The sequence below is a fragment of the Erpetoichthys calabaricus genome, chromosome 3, assembly GCF_900747795.2.
Source record: "Erpetoichthys calabaricus chromosome 3, fErpCal1.3, whole genome shotgun sequence".
Classification (NCBI taxonomy): domain Eukaryota; kingdom Metazoa; phylum Chordata; class Cladistia; order Polypteriformes; family Polypteridae; genus Erpetoichthys; species Erpetoichthys calabaricus.
Genome location: NC_041396.2, coordinates 62,895,167 through 62,920,474, shown reverse-complemented (window position 1 = coordinate 62,920,474; position 25,308 = coordinate 62,895,167). Strand labels below are relative to the sequence as shown.

The 25,308-nt window shown below is 36.7% G+C and overlaps 1 protein-coding gene across 1 annotated transcript in view; it reads right to left on the bottom strand.

The window, feature by feature from the left end:
• Positions 1 to 450: 450 nt before the first annotated feature.
• Positions 451 to 25,308, bottom strand: part of nol10 (nucleolar protein 10) — an 81,728-nt gene continuing 56,870 nt past the window's right edge. Inside the window, exons 14-21 of the mRNA XM_051924920.1 lie at positions 23,241 to 23,367; positions 22,829 to 22,908; positions 21,971 to 22,069; positions 18,690 to 18,773; positions 15,508 to 15,681; positions 12,744 to 12,994; positions 7,746 to 7,848; positions 451 to 964 (exon numbers count right to left, since the gene is read on the bottom strand). Coding sequence (XP_051780880.1) covers positions 839 to 964; positions 7,746 to 7,848; positions 12,744 to 12,994; positions 15,508 to 15,681; positions 18,690 to 18,773; positions 21,971 to 22,069; positions 22,829 to 22,908; positions 23,241 to 23,367 — 1,044 coding nt within the window. The 3' untranslated portion in view covers positions 451 to 838. The remainder of the gene's footprint in view (positions 965 to 7,745; positions 7,849 to 12,743; positions 12,995 to 15,507; positions 15,682 to 18,689; positions 18,774 to 21,970; positions 22,070 to 22,828; positions 22,909 to 23,240; positions 23,368 to 25,308) is intronic.

Sequence of the window (25,308 nt, the reverse complement as noted above, 5' to 3'; positions counted from 1 at the left end):
CATGGATATATAATAAAAACCAATTTTTAGTACAATTGTAAAATTCGTATTACATTTTTAATTTCTCTGAAAATCTATTAATTTCAGTTACCTTACATGTGATGGTTGAAAATCTTAATTACAATTAGAAGTTTACACACTTTTCAGGTGGCTTTGTTTAGAAAAAGTATAAAAAGTATGAAACAAGCTAAAGTAAAGTATGCATTCTGTTGCTTAGTTTTCATGCTGTGGACATTTTAACCTGTATTATTTGGCAGTGGGCATTTTTACCAGTAGTATTTGCCATTCCAAATTACAAAATAAATGAAACATCTGTTTTTTACGTATAACATTTTGTGTAGGCACTAAACTTCATATTATATGTGGTTGCACTTTGATAATTCTTTCAGACACTATAATTTGAACATGATGTATATTTTTAAAGAAAGCATTCAAATTGTTTAATGGGAACAAGTTAATCATCTTCATTACCATATGTTCAAATAAGTTTTTCATTTATTAAGACAATATTCAGTAATGTAATGTACAATTCAATAATAAAAAGTAGTCAACTATAAGAATATTAACAAAAACAAGTATATACAAGTTTCTTGTTTTTTTTAAAAAACCTGTATTTATTTCTTAATACAATTATTCTCTGAAAATTACCAGGATCACTAAAGAGATCCAAACATAGCTGTTGTGTCTACTTATTTTCAAGGTCTGCTAATAACTTGAAATGAAGAACTTTTAGCAGTTTAAAATGACAATTCTTTCACACATCTCCTGCCAAAAGACAGCATGTGGATTTGCTGTGAGGGCTGCAGTACCCCTCTCAACCATTTATATGTGGTTTGATTTAAAATGGTCTTCTTCCTCTGCCTCTGGAAGGTTTGCTTTGTAAATGGCCAGCAGCGCGTCTCAGTTTCTTTCTCTCCAGCTGGTGCTGTCGCTCTGCATCAAGTTGCTTTTGTTGTTGATCAGACTAAATACAAGGAAAGTAACAGTCATTAATTATGTAAAACAGCACATGACTAAAAAGTAAACTAATGATTTTAGATCAGTTTTACAGTTACTGGAAGAAAGAAATGTACAGAATAAACTGCAACCCTCACCAGAAAAAGTGGATTGAGAAAAGTGAGATGAGAGATGCAGAATATAAGGTCACAAAATCGAATATATAAATGTAAAATAAAATATATAGCTGCTTAAATTGGCTAAAAACTGACGGACAAAGAATTTAACAAATCCAATGATAGCAAGCATTACTAAGAATGTTTTCTATTTATTGTGCTATCTCGCAATGTTATTAGCCTCATTAGTTAAAATATATTCCATTTCATGTGTTTTTGCCCAAATGTCACTTTGCGTTTAACCTTTTGCTTACTTACGGTGTCTCCAAGCTAAAAGCTACTTTGAATAGATTAAGCAAAGTTATTACGGTCGATGGCTGCCAACTGAATTAACGCTATCCCTCCATTTTCTTAACCTGCCAATACAGCAGAGAAGCTGGAGCCTATTCCAGCAATCACTGGGCACAAGGTAGGAAAACCACCTGGACAAGGCACCAGTCCAAACAGTGAATTAGTTTTAATGTATTTAGAGGGAAAGTTGGCAAAAACTCCATGTCATTTAAAGCCTGTAAATACAAAATCACTTCTGATTACTTATCAGTTCCTGCGATATCTTCGATAAGCTATTGTGAAGCAGGTCTTTGTTTAAATTTTACTGGAGATATATCTGAATGTTTACTGTCTGTATTTACTTGTTTAAAATATTGCCTCTTTTATTATTAGTTATACTCAGAAATAATTTTCTTGAACACGAGTTCAGGTCAACTTTTGACCCAATTGGTTGTCACGTGTCAAAGTGAAGGCCAAAAATCTTGGTCCTCTTAGATACCTGAAACTACACTTGCTGTTCTAAGTGCTGGATTCTTTTGTATCCAGGAGTTTTAATTGCTACTTGAACATTTTGTGACTGGTAAGAACAATCGTCATTTTAAAGGAGAGGCTATTAAGGTAATTTCTAATATTACTTATTTCATTCTCTTCATGGAGCTATTTTTGTTTGTTCTATGCTAGCCTTAAGGAAGCCTTTAGAATGCTAGCATAAATTCTTTTAAAATACATTATACCAATGATGTATAATGTTCTCATCAACCAGTATGGCAATTAGGAATGAGATTCAGTTTATAATTATTCTTTTTCCTATAATCATAATGAATTAGTTTCCCATAAACTAAGTTAAATTGGGCATAAACATTTTTGAAATACTGTAAAAATAAAAGAGCCAGAAACAGCATTCATTTCCAACCAAAGGCTTTACTAAGTTACATCTTGCCTGAAGAAGGGGCCTGAGTTGCCTCGAAAGCTTGCATATTGTAATCTTTTTAATTAGCCAATAAAAGGTGTCATATTGCTTGGCTTTTCTCTACATTCATAATGGCTAACACGGTACAACACCCTAGTATTAAGAAAGTCTGAAATACTGTTTTCTGTATATGACAATAAAACTTGAAAAGTAAGAAGAAAAAAAAGACATTAATGCATTTTGAGACATTTTGCTCCTTCTATGTCACTTTTACTTCTCTGGTAATTTTCTTTCTACCTACAGGTAGGACTTTGCACTTCTCTTTGTAAGTGTATTTTTGAGATGTTTGCCTCCTTTGAAGAACATCCAGGTCTTTCCTTTTCTGTTTTCCCAGTATTTGTATATATTTATACATATAATACAAATATAATATGAATTACACATACATATAATTTATATTTGAAGGACTTCACAGATGACCTTACATTACTGTATGTAGTGCATTCTTCACTTTGTATCTGTAGTTTGTCTCGGACCTATTAACCAGTCTGAAATCCAGTTTTGTAAGCTACCTCTGAAGCCAATGGGCTATAAATTTTAAATTCCCCTTTGGAGTTGAACTCTACTAAGAGCATTATGAAAGTCTAAGCAAATTATGCTGCATGTTTTGCTTTTGTCTTGTATTCCAAGTATCTGTTCAAAAACCTACTTATCATACTGTACACCTAGTGTTGCAAGCACATCTGACTCTTCAGTTTTAAGACTTGTTTCTACTTCTGCCTTTCTGGCTTTTTATTCATTCTTTTTTTAATACCCTAAGTTCTTGTCAATAAGCCGCGGCTTATCTAAGGAAAAAAGTTGTGAAAATGAAAAAATAGAATATCGGCTTATACATAAGTCCGGCTTATACATCCATCGCGGGGGTTGCGTTCCAGAACCACCCGCGAAATAAGAATATCCGCGAAGTAGAAACCATATGTTTATATGGTTATTTTTATATTGTCATGCTTGGGTCACAGATTTGCGCAGAAACACAGGAGGTTGTAGAGAGACAGGAACGTTATTCAAACACTGCAAACAAACATTTGTCTCTTTTTCAAAAGTTTAAACTGTGCTCCATGACAAGACAGAGATGACAGTTCCGTCTCACAATTAAAAGAATGCAAACATATCTTCCTCTTCAAAGCAGTGAAGCAAACAAATCAATATGTCTGTTTGGCTTTTAAGTATGCGAAGCACCGCGGCACAAAGCTGTTGAAGGCGGCAGCTCACACCCCCTCCGTCAGGAGCAGACAAAGAGAGGGAGAGGGAGAGTTTGTTTTTCAGTCAAAAATCAATACGTGCCCTTCGAGCTTTTAAGTATGCGAAGCACTGTGCAGCATGTCTTTTCAGGAATCAGCTTTACAAAAGATAGCAACGTGAAGATAATCTTTCAGCATTTTTAGACGAGCGTCCGTATCGTCTAGGTGTGCAAACAGCCCCCCTGCTCAATCCCCATACGTCAGGATCACAGATAGTCAGCGCAAGAGAGAGAGAGAACAGTAAGCCGGGTAGCTTCTCAGCCATCTGCCAAAAGCGTCCCTTGTATGAAATCAACTGGGCAAACCAACTGAGGAAGCATGTACCAGAAATTAAAAGACCCATTGTCCGCAGAAATCCGCGATATATATTTAAATATGCTTACATATAAAATCACAATTTAAATGACCGCTACGCGCTCGTGTTGACTCGGCGACGCCCAGAGCAGAAAGAACGCGCTCCGGCCGCTCCAACCGCGCCATGCGGGGAGTGAGAGAGACGGCAATATCTCACACTCTCTCCCCCTTAAAGAAATTAAATGGGCGCGAGTGCAATATCTCACACTCTCTCCCCCCTTAAAGAAATTAAATGGGCGCGAGTGAGACCACTGACCTCCCTCCCTTCTATTAGTTATAGGTTATAGTACGTTCGGCTTATCCATGAGTCCGGCTTATCTATGATACGATTTTATTTTAAAAATTCGTATGATTTTTGGTCTCCGGCTAATACATGAGTCCGGCTTATAGACAAGAACTTAGGGTAAATCATTGGGTAAAATATTTATTTATTTCATTTGCTATCTGAGGCACATTTTGAAAGATTTATTTCCAAAGATACTCTTTCTGTAGGTTTACGCGGTTATTTTTTTTTTTTAATTTTGCTTTTAATTTTTTTAGTTTTACATTTTTTAATGGAATTTTCCATCAATTCATTCTGTTCTGTTTTCTGTTTTTTGAAGTATATTTTCAGCTTGGGATAGAAGTGAATGGAAGTGTGTAGCGGTCCAGAAAAAAAAAAACTAAAAAGAAGAAGAGGACAGGAGCAGAGACAACAGACCAAAAAGAAAATACCAGAAGATGATCCCTGAAGTTATGGAGCAATGTTTCTTGGACATTTGATGGGCTAAGATGACAGTTGCGTTTTATAGTCAAGCACATGGCATGATGCTTGCAAGGAGTAAGGTATTAACAATGTACATTTTCAAACTGGACATGCTGATGGTTCAGATATATAAGCGGTATGGAGATGTTATTAAAAATAAATTTACATGGAAGAAGTGATGATGAAGGAAGGTCACACTTCCAAACAAAAATATTGGCAAGGAGGGCTTATAGGATGCCTTAAACAATGGACAAAGCGGCCATTGAATACAAATGTGGAGATAGTAAGCAAGTGAAACTATACCGAGAATAAGAAGAAGGCTAAGAAGGTACTAGACCACCATTAACATTAAAAACTGACCTGAACAAATGGTGGGATTTGGGGGGGGCTGGGGTTTGGGCTGGCAGGGTAATGAAGAAGGGACAAAGAAAGTGAATATCAGTGAAAGTAACACCTGTAACTTGGTATCACCACAAACATTCCCAAATGTCATAACTACTTGACAAGTTCAGGGAAGAAAGGAGATTGAATCCCGACCAATAAAAGAAAACAGAAGCCAGAGGTCTAGTCAGTTCAAAATTAAAAAGAAATCAAATGCTCCTAGAGGTATATAAAGGTATATAGTTTAACAATAACACCCCACCCTTCACTCTGTTACAGATCAGAGTGCTGTATGAAGGGTGGTTTATTACTCCACAAGATGTCAAAGGAAAAAGATCTAACACAAGACAAAATTTTAATGGAGTGGGAACAGTAGCATTGTACTGGTAAAACAAACAATGGACTATATCCATTTAAATAATTGCTAGTCTGGAGTGAAACTACAAAGAGAAAAGAGAGAAAACCAGAAGATAAGATCTTCCTTAACACTATTAGTACCCAACAGTAATTTGGAAGATATGCTATCAAGTAACAAAGAAGAAACATTGAGGCGAGGCTGTTTAATCAAGCCGGTCAATAGAACAGACAAGAGGAAAATGTGTTGATAGAAGACAGGACTCTGACCAGTTTATTTTGTTACCTGAAAATTTCTCAAAAACTGAATAAACTAAGAACTCGGTGGATATCAAAAGCACTGAGAATAAAAGGTAAGGTTTTGTCTGCATATACTGTACGTATATTTAATAATGAAAGCCATAAGTTGAAACAATAGTGACGGAATAATTACCATGAAAGCAAGGGAAACTGAGTTCAATAGTCAACTTTCAGATTCAAAAACAGCAATGTGCTTTCTTCTTCCCACATACCAACTGCTTGCCTTTACATACTGTAGGTACTGAAGAGCTGTGTGAGTTGGAAAATGTAGTCCATACATGTGCATTCCAGAAGAAGGCTTCTGACCTCAAAACCTGGGGATTATTGTGAAAGGTAATACAGATGTACTGTGTCATGAGGCTACTGTTTCCTTGTGGTTTGTGATTCTTAGGAATCAGATATCAAGCCTCAGTTGAAGCTCTGAGGGAATCCACACTGGGAATATGTGGCTCTCATCACTGCCACTTATGATGAAGTGGTTAGTTTGCTCTAAACTACCAGTGATACATAGAAACCCTGTTCAAGATTCAGGATATGAAAATTGCAAGTTTCAGGCCACCTGCAAGTGCCCAGAAATTCCCCAAAATGGGGAGCTACAGATTGGGGAAGTCTAGTTTGGCTTTCTCAGCAAAATAACACCTAGTGCAAAATAATGGAAGGGTCAAAATGAAACCACCTTTTTGTGCTTTCTATGAGACTTAAAAATCATGGATATTGACTTAAGCTAATATAGTCAAAGTTGGTCTCGACTGAAATGTGGTGTTTGCTCAAGCTATGTTAGGAAGTTAAGGATGTGTCAGAAACAGCAAACATTAGTACAATGAAAATAAATTGTAAAAGGTTCCTCTGTACTAGAAATGGGAGAATTACTTTTAAGTGCAAATCTAAGGATACCAATATACAAGTACAACATCTTTATTAAAAAAACTGATCAACAGATGTTTAAAAAACAGTTCTCAGAATTGTCCATATATCTATGACAGTGGTTCCATTAACCCTTAACTACTCGCGCTGATGTATTTTGTACATCAATCTGTTATTTTTGTCCAATGTCTTTTTACGTGAACCTACTTGGCAGCATCCACCATCTACCCTAGGCTTGATTCACTACAAGTACAGTGTCACAATGGTTTCAGTGGTTTCCCTCCAGTGTGCCCCCAGCCGGTTTTATGAGTGGATGCAGTTGCAAGTTCCACTCAGTGCATTTGGTACACCGCGTGGGTACTTATGTATGTATGACAGCAATGAGATGTTCTTCTTGCAATGACTTTGTCTGCAAAGAACATTCAACAACTCAAGTGAAATGTGATATATGTTGAAATCCTGCAGTGAATGAAAGTGTGACCATTGGAGAATGAGCACTGGAGAAGTGGATCAGGTTTACTTTCAGATAGTCCTAGACTGCGTCATACTATTCAGTAAAATGGTATTAAATTACATTAAAAACATGCAGAATTTAAAATTGCAATATTTTATATTGCAACCTCACAGCGTGCATATAAACTGCCATTTTAACATTGGTACATAAAGTACACCACGTGAGTACTTATGAGTTGAGAAATGGCGCAAGTAGTTAAGGGTTAACACTCTGTTTTTACCTAACTTTTCCCATGAACTTATAAGACCGGCTTGAATCATTAACATTAAAACAAAAACTATACTGAACAAAACCTTTGATTCATATTTCTATAGCTAAATCAACTAAAATGCAAGGAAGAATGGCTTTGTTAAATACACCCACCACGGTAAGAATGCTTTAGACATAATAAGCAAAGCAGAGCATTTCATGTCAATAGACAAAGTTAATAAAATGGCATTGAAGTAATTACTTCCCACTTCTGTTGCTTGCTTAATTTAACTCTTAAAACAAAACCTAAAGTAAGACTTGGATGGATTAACAAATAAAGACAACTTCACCAAATTATATTTGTTATTATCCACGATAAAAACTTGTTAATCATTACTGGTGTCACTTATTGAATGACATCCCTTTAAAAAGTGACTTACTGAAAACTTACCTTTTTCAAACTGAAGGTCAGCTGCTTGCTTCCAACAGTTGTATCTGAAACATTTAACATTCCTGATTTCTCATCCAGCTTTAGACGATCTTCTAGAGTTGTCCTGTATGAAACAATGTTTAACGTTCAGTTTGCTTCAGTAAGTATTACATGTAAACAGTGCCTTGCTAAAGTATTCTATAATTTTACTGAGTAACTCCTACACTGAAATTTAATTTTCTGTAATATTTTTTTTACTTCAAAACACAAGAAACTCACAATTATTGTTGTATTGCAACATTATTTTATCATATTGTATGCATAAGTATTCAATTTCTACACTTCATATTTTGTTTAGCCATTTTTTACAGAAATAACAGTGTTAAGTCTTTTGGGGCAAATTACACAGTAACTAATCAAATTCCTATCAACATACAGGAAGCACCCAATACTTCAATTGAATACAATCATTAAGGATCAAATATTTTTTCCAGTAAAAACACATAAGAATAAAGACTACAGTCAGGCATTATAGTATTAAATTGTTTCTTTTTAATATGCATGTTGAGTGGAATGATGCTTAGAATGCTCAGGTGAAATATGCTACTGAACTGATGAGCCATTGAAATATCAAGCAAACAAAAGTTTAAACATTATTTTTCATGCTAGTCCTTGAAACAACTTCTGTTTATCACCAGACACTGTGAAACTTTACATTTTGTACACTAAATTGTTTTTTTTGTGCTGCAATACACATCTTCTCCTGCCTTCCACTGCAACTGCCCCACAGAAGTTGAGTGCATTTTTATTTATTTATTTCTTGTTGTTTTTTTGTTTTTTTTTTTGCATTTCACACCTGGAATAAACTAAGTACAAATATACATTTTCATACCAGCTTCTCCCAGTGCTGAGTTATGGGGGTGGGGACAATGCATTTCCTAGTAGTCCTGGGCACAGATCTACTCATACAGACCCATGCACCTAAACTAATGTTTCTCAAGCCACTTTTGAGTCACAGGTTGCAGTCACTGAGGGTCGAGAGCACAAGAGACTTATTCATGGTAAAATCCTCTCCATCCCCGTCACCAAAAGGAACAAAGGAGCCTAACAATACAGCAAGGTGAGCAAAGTAATACAATGACACTTGAACCAAAGAGGGGATATGGTCCTCACATGAAACTTCGAGAGGCACAAAGAGTGTAACAGTAGTCACAAGTATGCTAAGAAACACAACCTGTAAACAACTGAAAGAATACTGCTCAGTAAACAAACACAAGAAGAACATGCAGTAGACAGCGACTGGTTATGGTAATTGAACCAAAGATGCTTGAACTGTAAAACTGCATGCTATGAAGATTCAGTTATACTAAAAGTAAGTAAGTAAAAATGTATTTATAAAGTGCCTATCACAGACAAAAATTTACAAAGCATGAACAATTAAACATGGAGTAAAATGAAATATCAAAACAAAATACAAAACAAGGACGATATAAAAAAAAACATCCACAGATAACCACACTAGCCAAATGCCTGTCTAAATAGATGTGTCTTAATTTGATATTTAAACAGTTCAGTACAGTGCATCCGGAAAGTATTCACAGCGCATCACTTTTTCCACATTTTGTTATGTTACAGCCTTATTCCAAAATGGATTAAATTCATTTTTTTTCCTCAGAATTCTACACATAACACCCCATAATGGCAACGTGAAAAAAGTTTAATTGAGGTTTTTGCAAATTTATTAAAAATAAAAAAACTGAGAAATCACATGAACATAATAATAATAATAATAATAAATTTTATTTATATTAGTATTCACAGCCTTTGCTCAATACTTTGTCAATGCACCTTTGGCAGCAATTACAGCCTCAAGTCTTTTTGAATATGATGCCACAAGCTTGGCACACCTATCCTTGGCCAGTTTCGCCCATTCCTCTTTGCAGCACCTCTCAAGCTCCATCAGGTTGGATGGGAAGCGTCGGTGCACAGCCATTTTAAGATCTCTCCAGAGATGTTCAATCGGATTCAAGTCTGGGCTCTGGCTGGGCCACTCAAGGACATTCACAGAGTTGTCCTGAAGCCACTCCTTTGATATCTTGGCTGTGTGCTTAGGGTTGTTGTCCTGCTGAAAGATGAACCATCGCCCCAGTCTGAGGTCAAGAGCGCTCTGGAGCAGGGTTTCATCCAGGATGTCTCTGTACATTGCTGCAGTCATCTTTCCCTTTATCCTGACTAGTCTCCCAGTTCCTGCCGCTGAAAAACATCCCCACAGCATGATGCTGCCACCACCATGCTTCACCGTAGGGATGGTATTGGCCTGGTGATGAGCGGTGCCTGGTTTCCTCCAAACGTGACGCCTGGCATTCACACCAAAGAGTTCAATCTTTTCTTTCTCATGGTCTGAGAGTCCTTCAGGTGCCTTTTGGCAAACTCCAGGCGGGCTGCCATGTGCCTTTTACTAAGGAGTGGCTTCCGTCTGGCCACTCTACCTTCCAAGCCTGATTGGTGGATTGCTGCAGAGATGGTTGTCCTTCTGGAAGGTTCTCCTCTCTCCACAGAGGACCTCTGGAGCTCTGACAGAGTGACCATCGGGTTCTTGGTTACCTCCCTGACTAAGGCCCTTCTCCACTGATCGCTCAGTTTAGATGGCCGGCCAGCTCTAGGCAGAGTCCTGGTGGTTTCGAACTTCTTCTACTTACGGATGATGGAGGCCACTGTGCTCATTGGGACCTTCAAAGCAGCAGAAATTTTTCTGTAACTTTCCCCAGATTTGTGCCTCGAGACAATCCTGTCTCGGAGGTCTACAGACAATTCCTTTGACTTCATGCTTGGTTTGTGCTCTGACATGAACTGTCAACTGTGGGACCTTATATAGACAGGTGTGTGCCTTTCCAAATCATGTCCAATCAACTGAATTTACCACAGGTGGACTCCAATTAAGCTGCAGAAACATCTCAAGGATGATCAGGGGAAACCGGATGCACCTGAGCTCAATTTTGAGCTTCATGGCAAAGGCTGTGAATACTTATGTACATGTGTTTTCTCAATTTTATATTTTTAATAAATTTACAAAAACCTCAAGTAAACTTTTTTCACGTTGTAATTATGGGGTGTTGTATGTAGAATTCTGAGGAAAAAAATGAATTTAATCCATTTTGGAATAAGGCTGTAACATAACAAAATGTGGAAAAAGTGATGCGCTGTGAATACTTTCCGGATGCACTGTAGATTCTTCTGATATTGATGTCAGTGGAAGACTGTTCAATAATCCTGGAGCAAATCTTTCACGCACATTGTGAGAAATTAATACATTTTTTGCGAGTTGCAGTACCAGCAAAAATATAAGTGTATGTTTAAGTTTTAGTACACGATGTCATCATCGTTTCTTACTATCAACATGTGACGGCAAGTTGCAATGCCCCTCCAACAGGATAAATCTGCTTGTGTACCAGCAGCATCTCCCTGAAACGCACGCATTGTGCAGTGTTAAGTATATCCCCAGCCTGAAAGTACTAAAATACTTACAAATCAAGCATAACATCAAGTCCTTTATCAAACGCACTGTTCTCAACAGAGTCAAAACTGTGAACAGAATCTGAATATGTGTAAAGATAAGCTTTGCAGAAGCAACATATTTCCTGGCTTTTACGTACAACTGTGACATGTCATATGTATGGCCAATGATAGACAACTATATATCATTAGAATGGGATGAAACTCAGCTATCCAGTGGTAATGAGTCTTTCACTGTATGTGGCTTGAAGTCGGTGAGATCTTTGATAAAAGCAGATTCACTCAGCTGTGACACACTGCTCACCTGGGGGTATACTAGGCAAAGCATATATTTTAAAAATGAAACAGAGCAAACAACATGATTAACTTATGATTTATTTGAAAGTAGACACCCTTGGGTATGTAAAAATACCATTATTACTTTTGATTGAGTCCTGGGTTTACTGCAACATATACAAATGACTTTGAAATATGGCTATTTCCCACCAGCAGGACACTTCGTGCACAAGAGACTAAAAGATGCTGGTGAAAACTGCAGCCTTCAAAAGAATTTCATGCTTAAAAACACTGTCTTTACAAACATGTGACTCTTTGGATGCACAAAGTGATGTGAATGATGAGAAAGCAGAATGGGGCACAGTTAGTATGCAAAAAATCATAACACAACAATTGCTTATAATTTGTTAAAAAAAAAAACGCACATGGAGGACAACAGATTAGATGTGTGGTACTTGCTTCACTCGATGGTTTGCAGATGACAACTGAATGCTGCAGGTAGGAGCAGGAGGTCAAATGCTTGATGAAGAAATGTAAGTTAACATATCTCACATTTTTTCTTGCATTAAAAAAACTGTAAAATTCACAAGACATATATGAGTCACTACCTGAAGAAATCTTTTGTTTGTAAATTTAAAAATGCCTTTTTTTCCACTCCCCTTCAAAAAACAAGATATACATTTAAATACACAGACCTATTAAGGTGGGTTATCAGCCAGAAATTTTAAAGACCTTAGGGATTATCCATGAATTTTTTTTTTTAACTGAAACAAAGGGTAAAATGAAAGGTATGTGGATCTTACTCAAGATGTATTACCCATTCTGATGAAGACTCCCAATGCAACAGATTATAACTTGTGTAAAACTGTTGTCACAACATGTGTGGTAATCTTTCCAGCATTTTTAAATGAAATATAAAATTATAAATAAAATGTGCTAAATTACTGTATTGTCCATGCCTCAGTGTGCACACATTTGGTCTGAGCTCAAGTTAACAAGTATCTCCTGTTAGCACTACGTCTAAAGAATTTCTAATGCCGCCACTGTAAGCAAAACTTTCCAAAAGACACATGGCTGTATATTTAGAACTGACAGGTAATGAATAATGTAAATAACAACTCCAAGCCTAAAAAATGGTTATTAAGAAAAAGAAGTCTACTTAGAATGTATCATGCTTGTATTAAAAAAATATACTGAATAATAATGAACAATAAACCAATACAAACTCACTTTTGCAATCTCTGCTTTCTGCTTGCATCTTTAAAGCTGCGGAATTCCTCTCCAGTTTTTATCTCAAAGAACTGTGGCTCAAGCTTGGTTTCCCGATCTTGCTTCTTTTGCTCTTTCCGCTTAGCCTTTGCTTCAAAATATAACAGCTTTCGTTGCTTTCGCACTTCCTCTACCCAGCCTTTGTCATCATCTGAGCTGTCAGAGGTTTCTGCATCACTTGGCTTTCCTTCCCGCTCCTCATCATTATCTACCTGCAATGAGAAAGAGTGTGACAAAAGAAGCCCGCAGCACTGTCACATTTGTAAACAACAGCTGACATCTGCGTCTTCGGTTGGGGTATGGTAGCATGGCAGGAGTGTTTCCAGTGCAGGATGCGGGAAAGCCCTGCGCTTTCATGCATGTGGGCAGGATCGCCTGGGACTCTAATTAGCACTGGAGCCGTGACTGCTGCAGATGCGCCTCACCCTCGCTTTAAAAAGAAAAGCACAAGGGTTAGAGGGGGAAGAAAAAAGACAGAACGGAAAGATGGTGTGGAGTTAGCAGCATCAGATAGAGTGATAAGATGGGTCAGCCAGCTAGTGGAAAAAAGGCAGTGCGATCATGAGCCCCACAAAGGAGCAATGGGAGTTGCATTCCAGGGGCTGGATCGTCCCACTGATTATTTGTGTGGAGTGGGTGCGAGCATAGTGGAGTCCTCCCCAGGGGTCAGAGGTATGACTGCGGGAGCATGAAGGATGACAGGAGGATGACTGACCCCGGACGGTCTGGCAGGAGCTGTGTGAGGCAGTTAAGATGGGGGGTCGGGTGGTGAAGACCATGGCTATTAGCGTTTCCGCCGGCTGCGTAATCAATGGGTGAGCTGGGTAGATGGTGATGGAGTTGGGATGGGCTCATCTGATTGTACATTAAGGATACAATTGCTGTGTTGTTTTTTCATTTCTCATTCGAAAGCTGGATTTTAACACATGGATTTCATCTTTTTATATATTTAATTATTGAAGACATTTGAGCATTGCATCTGTGGACATTGTTTTGATTTTGTTCATTTTAATAAAAGCACTGGAGAACTTTTAAACCTTCCCCTTGCTTTGTGTGGTGTCCTCATTTGCTCGGTTCATCCCTCAGTTATGTTACTGACACCCAGAACCAGAGTGTGTGCAGAGGTGCCAGTGGATGGGGCATCACATCTTGCATCCTACAAAGGAGCTTAAGAATGATGCACAGATATGAATTGATGTTTCTGTTCTGTAGACAATTAGATAGTAATAACTGAAAAAGGCACACTTACAATCACTTTCATTCTTTCACCATACAGAAGCTATTTCTTAATGTTAAAAAGATTGCCTCTTGCCACTATACTCATGATGCATGCATATGTTTCAGTGCAAGAGAATATTGCGCAGGTATGAAGTATATAATTAGGTGACTAGAACTGGACAGGCCTCTTTTCATCCATTTATCTATACTCCTAGCCCACTTATCCAGCTGAAGTCTATCCCAGAAAGTATCAGACACAAGGCAGGAATGATCCCTGGACAGGGTAACTCTCCATCGCAAGGCAAACACACATGGGTCACTTTTGCAACTCCAACCCATTTAACCTGTATTTGTTTTAACGTGAGAACTTGCACACTCTATGCACAAGTGAACATTAATCTCCTTCACTGCAAGAAAACAGCACTACCACTGCGACTGATCAGTGTTGAGAAAATGCAGATGAATTCCTCAATGTTTGTTTCTTTGGCCAAATCATAACACTCTGTCCCTGCTACCTCTGAACACAATGAGCAAGCATTTTCACTAGCTGGTGATACTATCACAGCGAAAAGGTCTCCAATTTATGTAAAGACAGCTGACATGCTCATTTATTTGAAAAGAATTATGACACTGTAAATACTTCAAAGATTCAACTAAGGCTCACAGCTAACAGGCTAGTAATCTATTTAAGCAGTAAATGCAAGGGCAGCTATTTCTGCACTGATTTTAGTTTATTTTGCTGTACTTTGATATATGAATATTTTATGCTTTAAATTGTTTCCATTTACTTCTTTTAACACAGTTTTTTTAAAGAAAATTTCATATTGTTCAAAAAATTATTGTGAGGAGTGAATTGCAATATGAATTGTGTCATAGGCCTAGTGCTGTCTCATGCCTAGTTGATAGTGTCTGTAAAATTCCTCAGTGGTATTTTGCTCTGTACAGACATATGCATAACCACTGTATTTACTACCAGAACCCCACAATTTTGTAAATCTTATTAGTAGCACATTTTTCAAGACCTTCTTGTAGTGTGAAGAAACATTCTAATCATTAATGTGTACTCATTTTGCACATCAGAAATTTTAAAACTTCTTGGGATATAATATGCATTACACTTGTGCAACTGTGAAGCTCAACTGGTGGGGTAATAATGGAACTACTTTGCAATACCTAATTCTTAAGATTGCATACAGGCCATTCCATATACAGTTTTTAGTTAATAGTGAGGAGTCACCTGAAAAAGCCTTTTTTTTCTCTCTAAATCTTCACAAATTAACATAAAGGACATTGACAAAAGCTAAATTTTATTGATGTGCATTTGTGCCCTAAAGTTTGCTCAAGTCTACCTGCTGCTTTTAAAGTCTTTTGGTTCTTAGAGAAGTGTTTTACACTGTCCCTTAACTAAACAAAAATATCAAGTATAGGATTATCAAAAGATATAAAGGAAGATACGCAAACATGCAACATATATCAGACAATGCTCTGGTAAACATTTGAGTCTTACCTCTTCCATAGCAGCTTCCTGCTCCATTTTCCTCAGTTTCTTTTTCCTCTTCTCATTCACCTTTGACACTATTGGATTTAACAATCTAAACTCCTCACTGGCCTCATCCACTTGGTAATCAGGGTTTTCAAACATGACTTTGAATCGATCATCTCTGAGAATACTAGGTAGATTCTAAAGACAAATAGTGGAATTCATGAAATTACCTAAAATTCAGGAACTGTACTAAATTAAAAAGAATCATAAAATGTGACACTGCATCAGCACTAATATCCTAGTATTAATTTTAGAGGCAAAAATGGAAGTATAAATACGCATTATAACATATTTTAAATGGAATGAGAACAGCATTGTAAGTCGGCAGTATCCCAACATGCTTTCAACATACAGCCTCATCTTCCTTTAGAAACACTGTTTCAATATGCAGCATAGGGCATGGTTACATATGATTTGAGAGCCTATATGGAGTCCGAAAAAACAGGATACTAACCACTTTATCATTAGATGCTTACATAAATAAACTAAATTCTCTAATTAAGTTATCTATGGAAATGCTCTTGGGGAGGAATTCATGTTTTAAAATTTACTTATTTTTGCTATATACAGTATGTATTTTATTATCTTGGATAATATTCCTTTGACATTGTCATAAGAGAATGGGACTATACATATCTACAAAATTAGTGCATTTTTGTAAAGAGGAGAAATACAGAAGTAAATTCAGAATATACATTGTGTACATGTGCAAGGAAGAAAAATAACATTTAATTCCTGACTTAATTAAAGGGCACTTTCACATCTTTATAAATTATATCTTGCCCGAAGAAGGGGCCAGAGTTTCCTCGAAATCTTGCATATTGTAATCTTTTTAGTTAGCCAATAAAAGGTGTCATTTTGCTTGACTTCTCACTACATTAACCAGAAGGAAAAATAATTTTCTAAATCTTGAAACAATCCATCCACTTTCTGAATTCACTTGTTTGTAATCAAGGTCACATGGTTTGCACCAATGCAAGAAGTCACAGGGCATCACATGAGCCACTGCTCAAACTCTGTACTGAGAAGACAAGTACAGCTGCATTCACATTCAGTGTTCTGGAGCTGTGAGGCAGTAGTGCTGACCTGTGTCCCACCATGCCACATAATTATATAATCATTAAAAGCAATATGAAATTTATTTCTGAATGGCTCTTTTAAAACCAATGCTATTTATTTCACAATGTCTCTTCTCGTGACAATTTCAACATCTGTCAATCAAGCCCAACGGGCTAAAATGTTTCCCACTGGTCAATCCTTTTTTGTCAATTATTTTTGCCTGATTGCAGCTGGTACGTGACCAAAGATCTTTTAGCACTACTTTTTTCACTTTCAAACTGGCATAATATCAAGGCAGTAAGAATTGTGGTTTTTCAGACAAAATATACAAGTAGAATTTAACGTACAGTATTATAACTGTAAGAAGCAATGGGTGTGTTTATTTAAATGATAATAGACACACAGAAGTTCGTCTGGAAGCATGTCACCTGGAACTTCCAGCCTTAGACATTCTGCATTAATGTGTACCTCTGTGATATCTTCATGGTCATTTTCTGTGCAGAGATGGTGCTTTATCAATGTTAACAGTTTGAATAGTACTTCTTGGTCTGAGAATTTCCAACACTGTGTCAATTTATCTCAAAATTTCATTGTGTGTTAAATAATTTATTTCTATTCAAACTAATCATTGCAACTGTTAACAGGCTCTGTATGTTTGCCAGTTGAAATGAAAGTAAATAATGCTAAGAATTTTGGCAGCTTACAGCTTATGATCAGGAGAAAGTAATAAACAGTGAAAGATTAACCAATAGGAACAGACTCGGCCAGAAGGTCTGTTTTGACTTACAAGTGACCCAACTATTATGAAAAGAGGCATTCTGAAATAAATAGAAGAGGCATAAAGAAACTCATTCTGAAATTTGCCATTCAGAAAAGTCACATTGTGAAATAACACAATAACAGTCTTTAAACATAAGGCCATTTTGAAATAAAGCCTCTAATGATTATAAAATTATGACTTTGTATTTCATAATAATTGGATGACTTTTATTTAATTATGTGTTTTTTATATTATTTATTTACTCATTTGTATATACTGCTGTACTTTTAATTGTGATTATTTCATAATTGCCATTTTATTTATTTCACTTTGGCAGAAATAGCATTCTATATTTACCTTCTGTGCTACAACACTCTAGAGATTGCAGGTTGCAAAGTTTTCGGTGAGGTAATTCTAGAATTAAATGAATTCCACTATTGCCCCATGTTTTAAAATGCATGCTAGATTTGAACCTCTACTGTAAAAACTGTAATGTGACAAAAACTGTGAGAAGGCACCAGTCTGGGACATGATATACCAAAGTTTTGGGAAATTTAAAGCTCCATGGAGCTAACTCTATTCCACCACTTGTAACTGACCAATGAATCACCTAAATTGTTCACAAGTTAAGCAATGCTTCCTAAATGAGATACTGGGCAAAAAGGACTCAACCAGAGGAGTGACCATGAACTCAAAAACTACCCTGTCAGAACTATTAGATGAAACAAGATTATATATGCAAACAACATCCTAAACACTATATTACAGATGTGGCCACCATGGGGGAAAAAGAAAAAACAAAACATTAATGGGACTCCTGAGAAACAAACATATTAATAACACAACTGCATTTATAAAAATGAATTTAAATAGTCTTTAAAATAATATATATGAAATTAACTAATACGAAGAAACTATATACCGAACAACAATTAAATGATCCCTGGGCATAAACATGAATTGCTTCTGATTAGCCCCGCTAAAGCCAACATTTCATTCCCACTGGAATAGTATACTAGACTCGCCTCGCCTCCAATTTGAAAAGTAAAAAAGAGCAATCTACAAACATGACTAAGAAAAAAATCTGCAAATTCTGACGTTCGAGGCTTTTATAAACATTCTAAAGCAACAAAACAAGAAGTTCAAGTATTTTAGAGGAATATAAGCTTTGATTGTACCTAAAATAGAACATTAAACATTGAAAGAAATACTGTAAACTGCAATACAGAGATGATATCAACCTCATCTTTGCCTCACCAAGTTTCTTCTAAGTGGAAATTCTACATTAACTGAATTTTAAAAAATATAGATATAATTAGAAAAATACCTTTCCTTTCTTTTTTCTTATCTGTTGGTTCTCATCATCTTCAATAAGTTTCATAGCCAGATCCTTATTTACGTTTGGTAATTTCTGTAAACCAAAAGTAAAGCAACACATTAAAACATCAAAATAGAAATGCTACTTGATCACTTGGTCATTTAAAATTCTACCATAAATTTGACAGGAAAGACTTATTTGGGAATATGAAAAGATAAATAACATTTTCAGAAGCAGGAAGACAAACTTCAAAACACAAAATATCATATACGAAACCTGTCCTACACCAGAGCAACCACATCTTTCATCAATTAAATCAACCTGTATACTGAGGTTGAGCAAAATAATAGAGAAGTCTAAAACTAAACTCATATCAAGAAATTAATAAGGATTAGAATCAGCCTTTGCCTTGAAAACAAATTCAGCCCTTCTTGGAATGTTGTCAGCCAATTCATGAACTGTGGGTTTTGGGGTACCGTACTATAATCTTCATGGGATGAAGGAGGTGAAATTCTATTTTGCACTCTGCACTTCAGAAGTGCTCATAAAGCTTTAATGTTGTTAACATCTGGCTATGGTAGGGAAGTGAGCAGGGTAGGTGGTGGGGCCAGATACCCCAACTAGACAAGTTTAAGCTTCCCCATATCCCTACATCCCTCTCCCCAACACCACACCCCCCATGTGACAATTTTTCTTAGACACCAAAGAACTTCGCTTTTGATTACATGACTGTCGCAGACTCTGTTCCAGACCTTTTCAAATTCAGCTCCTCTAATAGGGTGTTCAGTAGTTTAATACTTTCCTTTTTGTTTAAACATAGTAATACTCTGACATTTTACTCTGTCAATGCTGATAGCTAAATATTAAGCTGACAGTGCATTACCTTAATAGCCTTCTTAGCTACATGCAAGCTACAAAAGAGTCGTTCTTCAGTTTTATGCCTGTTTATTTTTACCTTTTAATTTTGTTTTATGATCTTCTGTTACACCAAACGGTATGTTCAGTGCTGAGTATTGGATTTTCTTTTGTGAGCTCATGAGCTTACAAGTTCCATTTTACAAGTGGTGTTTGACAGATAAAGTGTCTGCTGGCCTTTGGGCTTGTTGAGCAACAGTGCCAACCAGTGGCAATGTGTTGTGTAGGAAAAATTTGTGTTTGCTCTAGTCTGATGCATACTGTTGAAAATAAAAATATTGCCAATTTTTATTTATTTAATCACAAACTATCCTCCTCAGGGAAACGTAATGCTTCCCTACTAAATTTGTTTTGACACCAATCTTGTTGGGGAAGGCTAAGGAAAGTGTTGAGGTTTATCCTTGTTTAGCAGTAGATTAGCAGTATACATAACATTATCATCCTGGAAAAGGGGAACGCTGTGAGAGAATGGGGCTAGCACCACAAGATGAACCAGGTCCTGTAAAATAGCCTTACATTCTTTTTGCTGCATTAGCTCTAACGCCCTAGAAAAAGGTCGAGTGAAAAGAAAATGTCCCCTCGGGGATTAACAAAGTATATCCAATCAAAATTAAAACAAATATGAACATTAAGAACAATCCTTGGGACTAATGATTCCCATAATATGGCTGCCCATACCATTACAGGTCTTCCACCATGTTTAACAGCTGGCAACATACATTATGGGTTTAATGTACCTCTGGCTTTATGCGAACATAAACCTGCCTGGATGTAGGAAATAAAAAGATTGAGCCACATCACTTTATTCTACTGCTTACAAGTCCAGGTTTTGTGCTCCTGACACATTTCTGACAACCCTGCCATAAATTCCTACTGTGTAAAGTAAAAGCTGTACAGTTTTTGTACAGAGTGGGTCACAGTGGTGCCATTTATTTCCATGGTAATTTATGATACTAAACATTTAACAGTTACGCTGTGAAGCGTCTGTCTATTCCTGTTGATGGACCTTGAATTGTGACTACTACGTTTTCTTTCTACAGAAGTAGTTTGTCCATTTTTGGCATTACGTTTGAAATTGTTCCTCTTGGTACATAAAATAATTTAGATTTTTTGTGACTGATGCCCCAGCAATTCATTCATCATCTATTTGATCTCTTTCGAACTCTGCTGTCTGCCTCATGTTGCTTTTAATACTCGGATGTCAAGTGTTAATTGTCAGAAATCTTCCACAGTTGACCAAATCCTGCTGACTGGCAATCGACCAACTACAATTCCCCTTTGCAGTTGCAATTCTAGTAGTAATGTAGTTGCTTCAAGTTAAACTCCTTTTCATGTGGTGTTTCCATTATTTTTCACAACACTTGTACAGTAGTGATATCCATTTAAATAAACACTATGTTATGCATTTGTAGCATTCAATTAACAGAACAACAACTACCTAAGCATTCCTCTTCCCCTGCATGCTACGTACTGTATGTCCATATGTATTTTACAAATACTGACTGTAGATAACTATACTTTAAGAAACCATTGCATTTAACCATGACAGCATTTTGCACGGAGAAACAATACTTTAAATGTTGGGAATTTTGTCCTTTTCCACAATGCCACTTTACCTTCACCATAAACACATTCAAAGCTGCTCCGTTTTACACTTAAAGAAAAACAGAGGCATTTACATGTTTCACAACTTTATAGCAGAAAAACTGCAGTACCCAGTTACACAGCCTGAATTTAGAATGCATTTTACTCCCCTACCCAAAATGAATGTTGCTTCTTTGTCTTGGCTTATATGGACATGAATTTTAAATGACCATAGGAAATATCTGTTTACACTATGGCACCTAGAGTTAAGACAATAACATATTTATTTGTTCATTCAACAAAATTATTCCCAAATTGTTCATTTTGTTTTGTATCATATGCCTAACACTACATAACAAAAATGTGTGTAGACTTCCATGTATACTAATGAATTCAGCTATTGACCAAGTAGCTGCATGACTGAAAAATGGGAGGGCTATATCCTAAAATGTGAAAAAGAAGTGCTGCATCTCCTTAAGGATCTGCGCTGGTATCCCAAAGGTTGCCAGTTCGAATCCCCGTCACTGCTAAAATAGATCCTACTCTGCTGGGCCCTTGAGCAAGGCCCTTAACCTGTAGTTGCTCCAGGGGCGCTGTACAATGGCTGACCCTGTGCTCTGACCCCAAGGGGTATGAGAAAACTAACAAATTCCTAATACAAGAAATTGTATAAGGCAAAATAAAGAACAAAAACAAAAAATGCTTTTTTTTTTTTTTTTTTTTAAACAAAAGGCTAAAAACAACAAACTTGTTTTCTTAATTGGTTTTGTCATGCAATCAAACATCCTTACCTTTATTTGAACTCTCTGTGCCCTTGTTTCTTCAATCTTTTGACGAATTTTATCTTTACGATATTCCTCATAAGCAAATGGATTTACCAATGTCTTCACCTAAAATTAAAAAATATATACATATTTTTTTTTTTACTTTGAATAAACTAGCAATTGTGACTCACACACATGCTGCAAAATATACGGCATGTTCCATGAAACTGAAATGGCGTAGAAATTAAATTTATTTAAAAAAAAAACAAAAACCATGGGGATTTATACCATCTACTTATCTTCTTAAGCTGCTTTATTGGTCTGGGGAACCAGTATTATACAGTAGGAGCTCACAAATGATAAGTGAACATGCACTAGTCCTCTGAAGGGCATACTCATACTCAAGCATACGGAGTCAATTTAGAGTAAAAATCTACCATAAATGTACCTTGGGTAAGTCTTTGAGTCTTTTCAAGAAAACCTATTAAGATCTGACTACAGTAGAATGTGTAAAACCTATAAAAGCAGTGACCAGTCAAATCAAGATCCATGGAGTTATAATGCAGGTATTCCCAACATTTTTCATGCCCAGGCACCCCTAAGAGACTTATCTTTGGCTAAGGACCAACTTACAACTTTTTAAATAATAAAATTGTAAGATTTATTTTTTTCCCATTTTGCCATGCACACCCTGATACATCCCTGCAGACCCCCAGGGGCAGTGGACCCCAGGTTGGGAACCACTACTTTAAAAGATCATCACAAACTACTGTGCTAATATAGATTTACATGAATTTTTCAAGTAATTGTTAAGTCATGCACCTTTAATAACAGAAAAAAAGATGCAGACGTGGAAAAGAAATTACAAAAAAATTTTAGACCAACCTTGTGGTACAATCGAATATCCATGAAGAAGCCATGCATATAAGCTCGCAACAAAGCGGATCCAATTAGATGTGCAAGCCCTTTAAAGAAAGTTTAGAAATGGAGGCAAAATACAGGTATTAATTTTTAAGGAATGCAGAAAAGTCTTTATAACTGATATGTCAGAAAAATGTCTCAATCACTTTATATATATATTTTTTTTCCAGTTTAGATAATTCAAAATACAGAGGTCAAGAATATAATATTCTATATTTTTCTTTACATTGCAACATTAAATTATTAATTTTGACATCACTGTGACCCTAGTAAGTGTACATTCTGCTGCAGGCTATTTATTATAAACACATTTTAATCACCGTCTTTTACTGTAAAATAATAAAATGATTAAACCGACAGTGAACATAGTACATACCTAAATTTTCTAGATCTTTCCTGGTAACAAACTTATAGTCATCATATACTGTAGTCTCAGGATTTTCCTCAAGTTCTTCTGTGAGGCTGTCTAAGAAGGCGCACCAACGTGGAGCAGGACCAAGTGCCTTAAAAGCAGAGGAGGGCAAAGATTAAACAGTATTTTGTGTTATATATATTTAAAGGATTATTAAAAGTTATACAAGTAGAATCCCGTTATAATGAAACTCACAGGACCATAAAAATATTTCATTATAATGGAAATTTTGTTATAATGAATATGGGGAAAATATGAATAGTATTGTGACCGGGGCCGCCAGCAATTCGCCATGTCTAAAGGTAGCGGCACAAGGACAGCTCCGCTTTGTTATACTGAGATTTACATTTTGTTAAAACGAGATTAGTTTAACATGATGTTCTATGAACATTTGTCTGGGCCCATAAAAAGAACTTATTCTAAAAATTTAATTACATTGGTATTCATTATAACACTATTTAACCTGTACAAAAAAAAAAAAAAGTCACCAATAAAGACAACTTTTGCTAAGTACTTCCAGTACAACAACAAGTTAAACTTTCATCTGGATATATTAATTCTGCAAGGTCACCCAAAAGGTTAGTGTCTATAAATAAAGTATTCACCCCTATTCACTTTTTTGTATGTTTTATTAAAGCACTGTGGAGTTAAGAAAATGACCCTTAAATGTCAACGTGAAAACAAATCTCTATAAGCTCATATAAATTTACAAAGGTTTTTAAACAAACAAAAAAAATGACTGTCTAAGTATTTTCCTCCATCAAATCAGTATTTAATATCTGGGCACTGCAATTGTTCATTATTTTTCAAAACTGCTCAGGCTAAATCAAGTTTCATGGAGACTGTAAGTGAACAGTAGCTTTAAATCCAAACATAAACTCTCAATTAGGCTGAAGTCTTAACTCTGACTTAGCCACCCTAGGACATTAAAATCTGTATTTTCAAGCAATTTCTGTGTAGCTTTGGCTTTGAGTTTGGGGTTGTCTTTCTTGAAAATAAATGTTCTCTCAAGTTGCAGTTCTCTTATGAGACTATCCTAGGTCTCCCTCCAAGATCCATCACGGATTATAAGGCCCCACCGCATATGTGTGTCAATGACACCTCTCTTCCAGACGCTCTTAACACCTTCTATGCCAGGTTTGAGACACAGAACAATAAACCAGCATGGAAGACCATCCCCTCGTCAGACAATCAAGTTCTGTCCCTGTCTGCAGCTAGTGTGAGAAGGACTCTCATCAAGGTCAACCCACACAAAGCTGCTGGACCAGATAACATACCTGGACGTGGGCTCAGAGCTTGTGCTGACCAGCTGACTGATGTCCTAGTGGACATCTTCAACATCTCCCTGAGCCAAGCTGTTGTGCCACAATGTTTTAAAAACACCACCACCAGACCTGTCCCAAAGACAGCTACAGCCTCGGAACTCAATGACTACCGCCCAGTGGCACTCACTCCAATCATTATGAAGTGCTTTGAGCGGTTAGTTTTGAGTCACATAAAGAATCAGCTGCCCCCCAAACTGGACCCTCTACAGTTTGCATATCAATCAAATCGATCAACTGACGATGCAATTTCAATGGTATTCCACCTGATCCTGTCACATCTGGATCATCATTGATTTCAGCTCAGCATTCAATACTATCATTCCCAGGCAGCTGATCAGTAAGCTGGATCTGCTCGGACTCAACACCTCCACCTGCAACTGGATTCTGGACTTTCTCACTGAAAGACCTCAAACAGTACAGATTGGGAATATAAGATCTAACACCATCACACTGAGCACAGGTGCCCCCCAGGGTTGTGTGCTGAGCCCGCTACTCTTCACGCTGTTGACCCATGATTGCACCTCCAACTCTGACACAAACCACATTATCAAGTTCGCCGATGACACTACAGTAGTGGGACTCATTGAGAACGACAATGATGCGGCATACAGAGAAGAGGTGGAATGGTTGGCATTTTGGTGTAAAGACAATAATCTGTCTCTTAATGTTGAAAAGACAAAAGAGTTGATTGTTGACTTCAGGAAGAC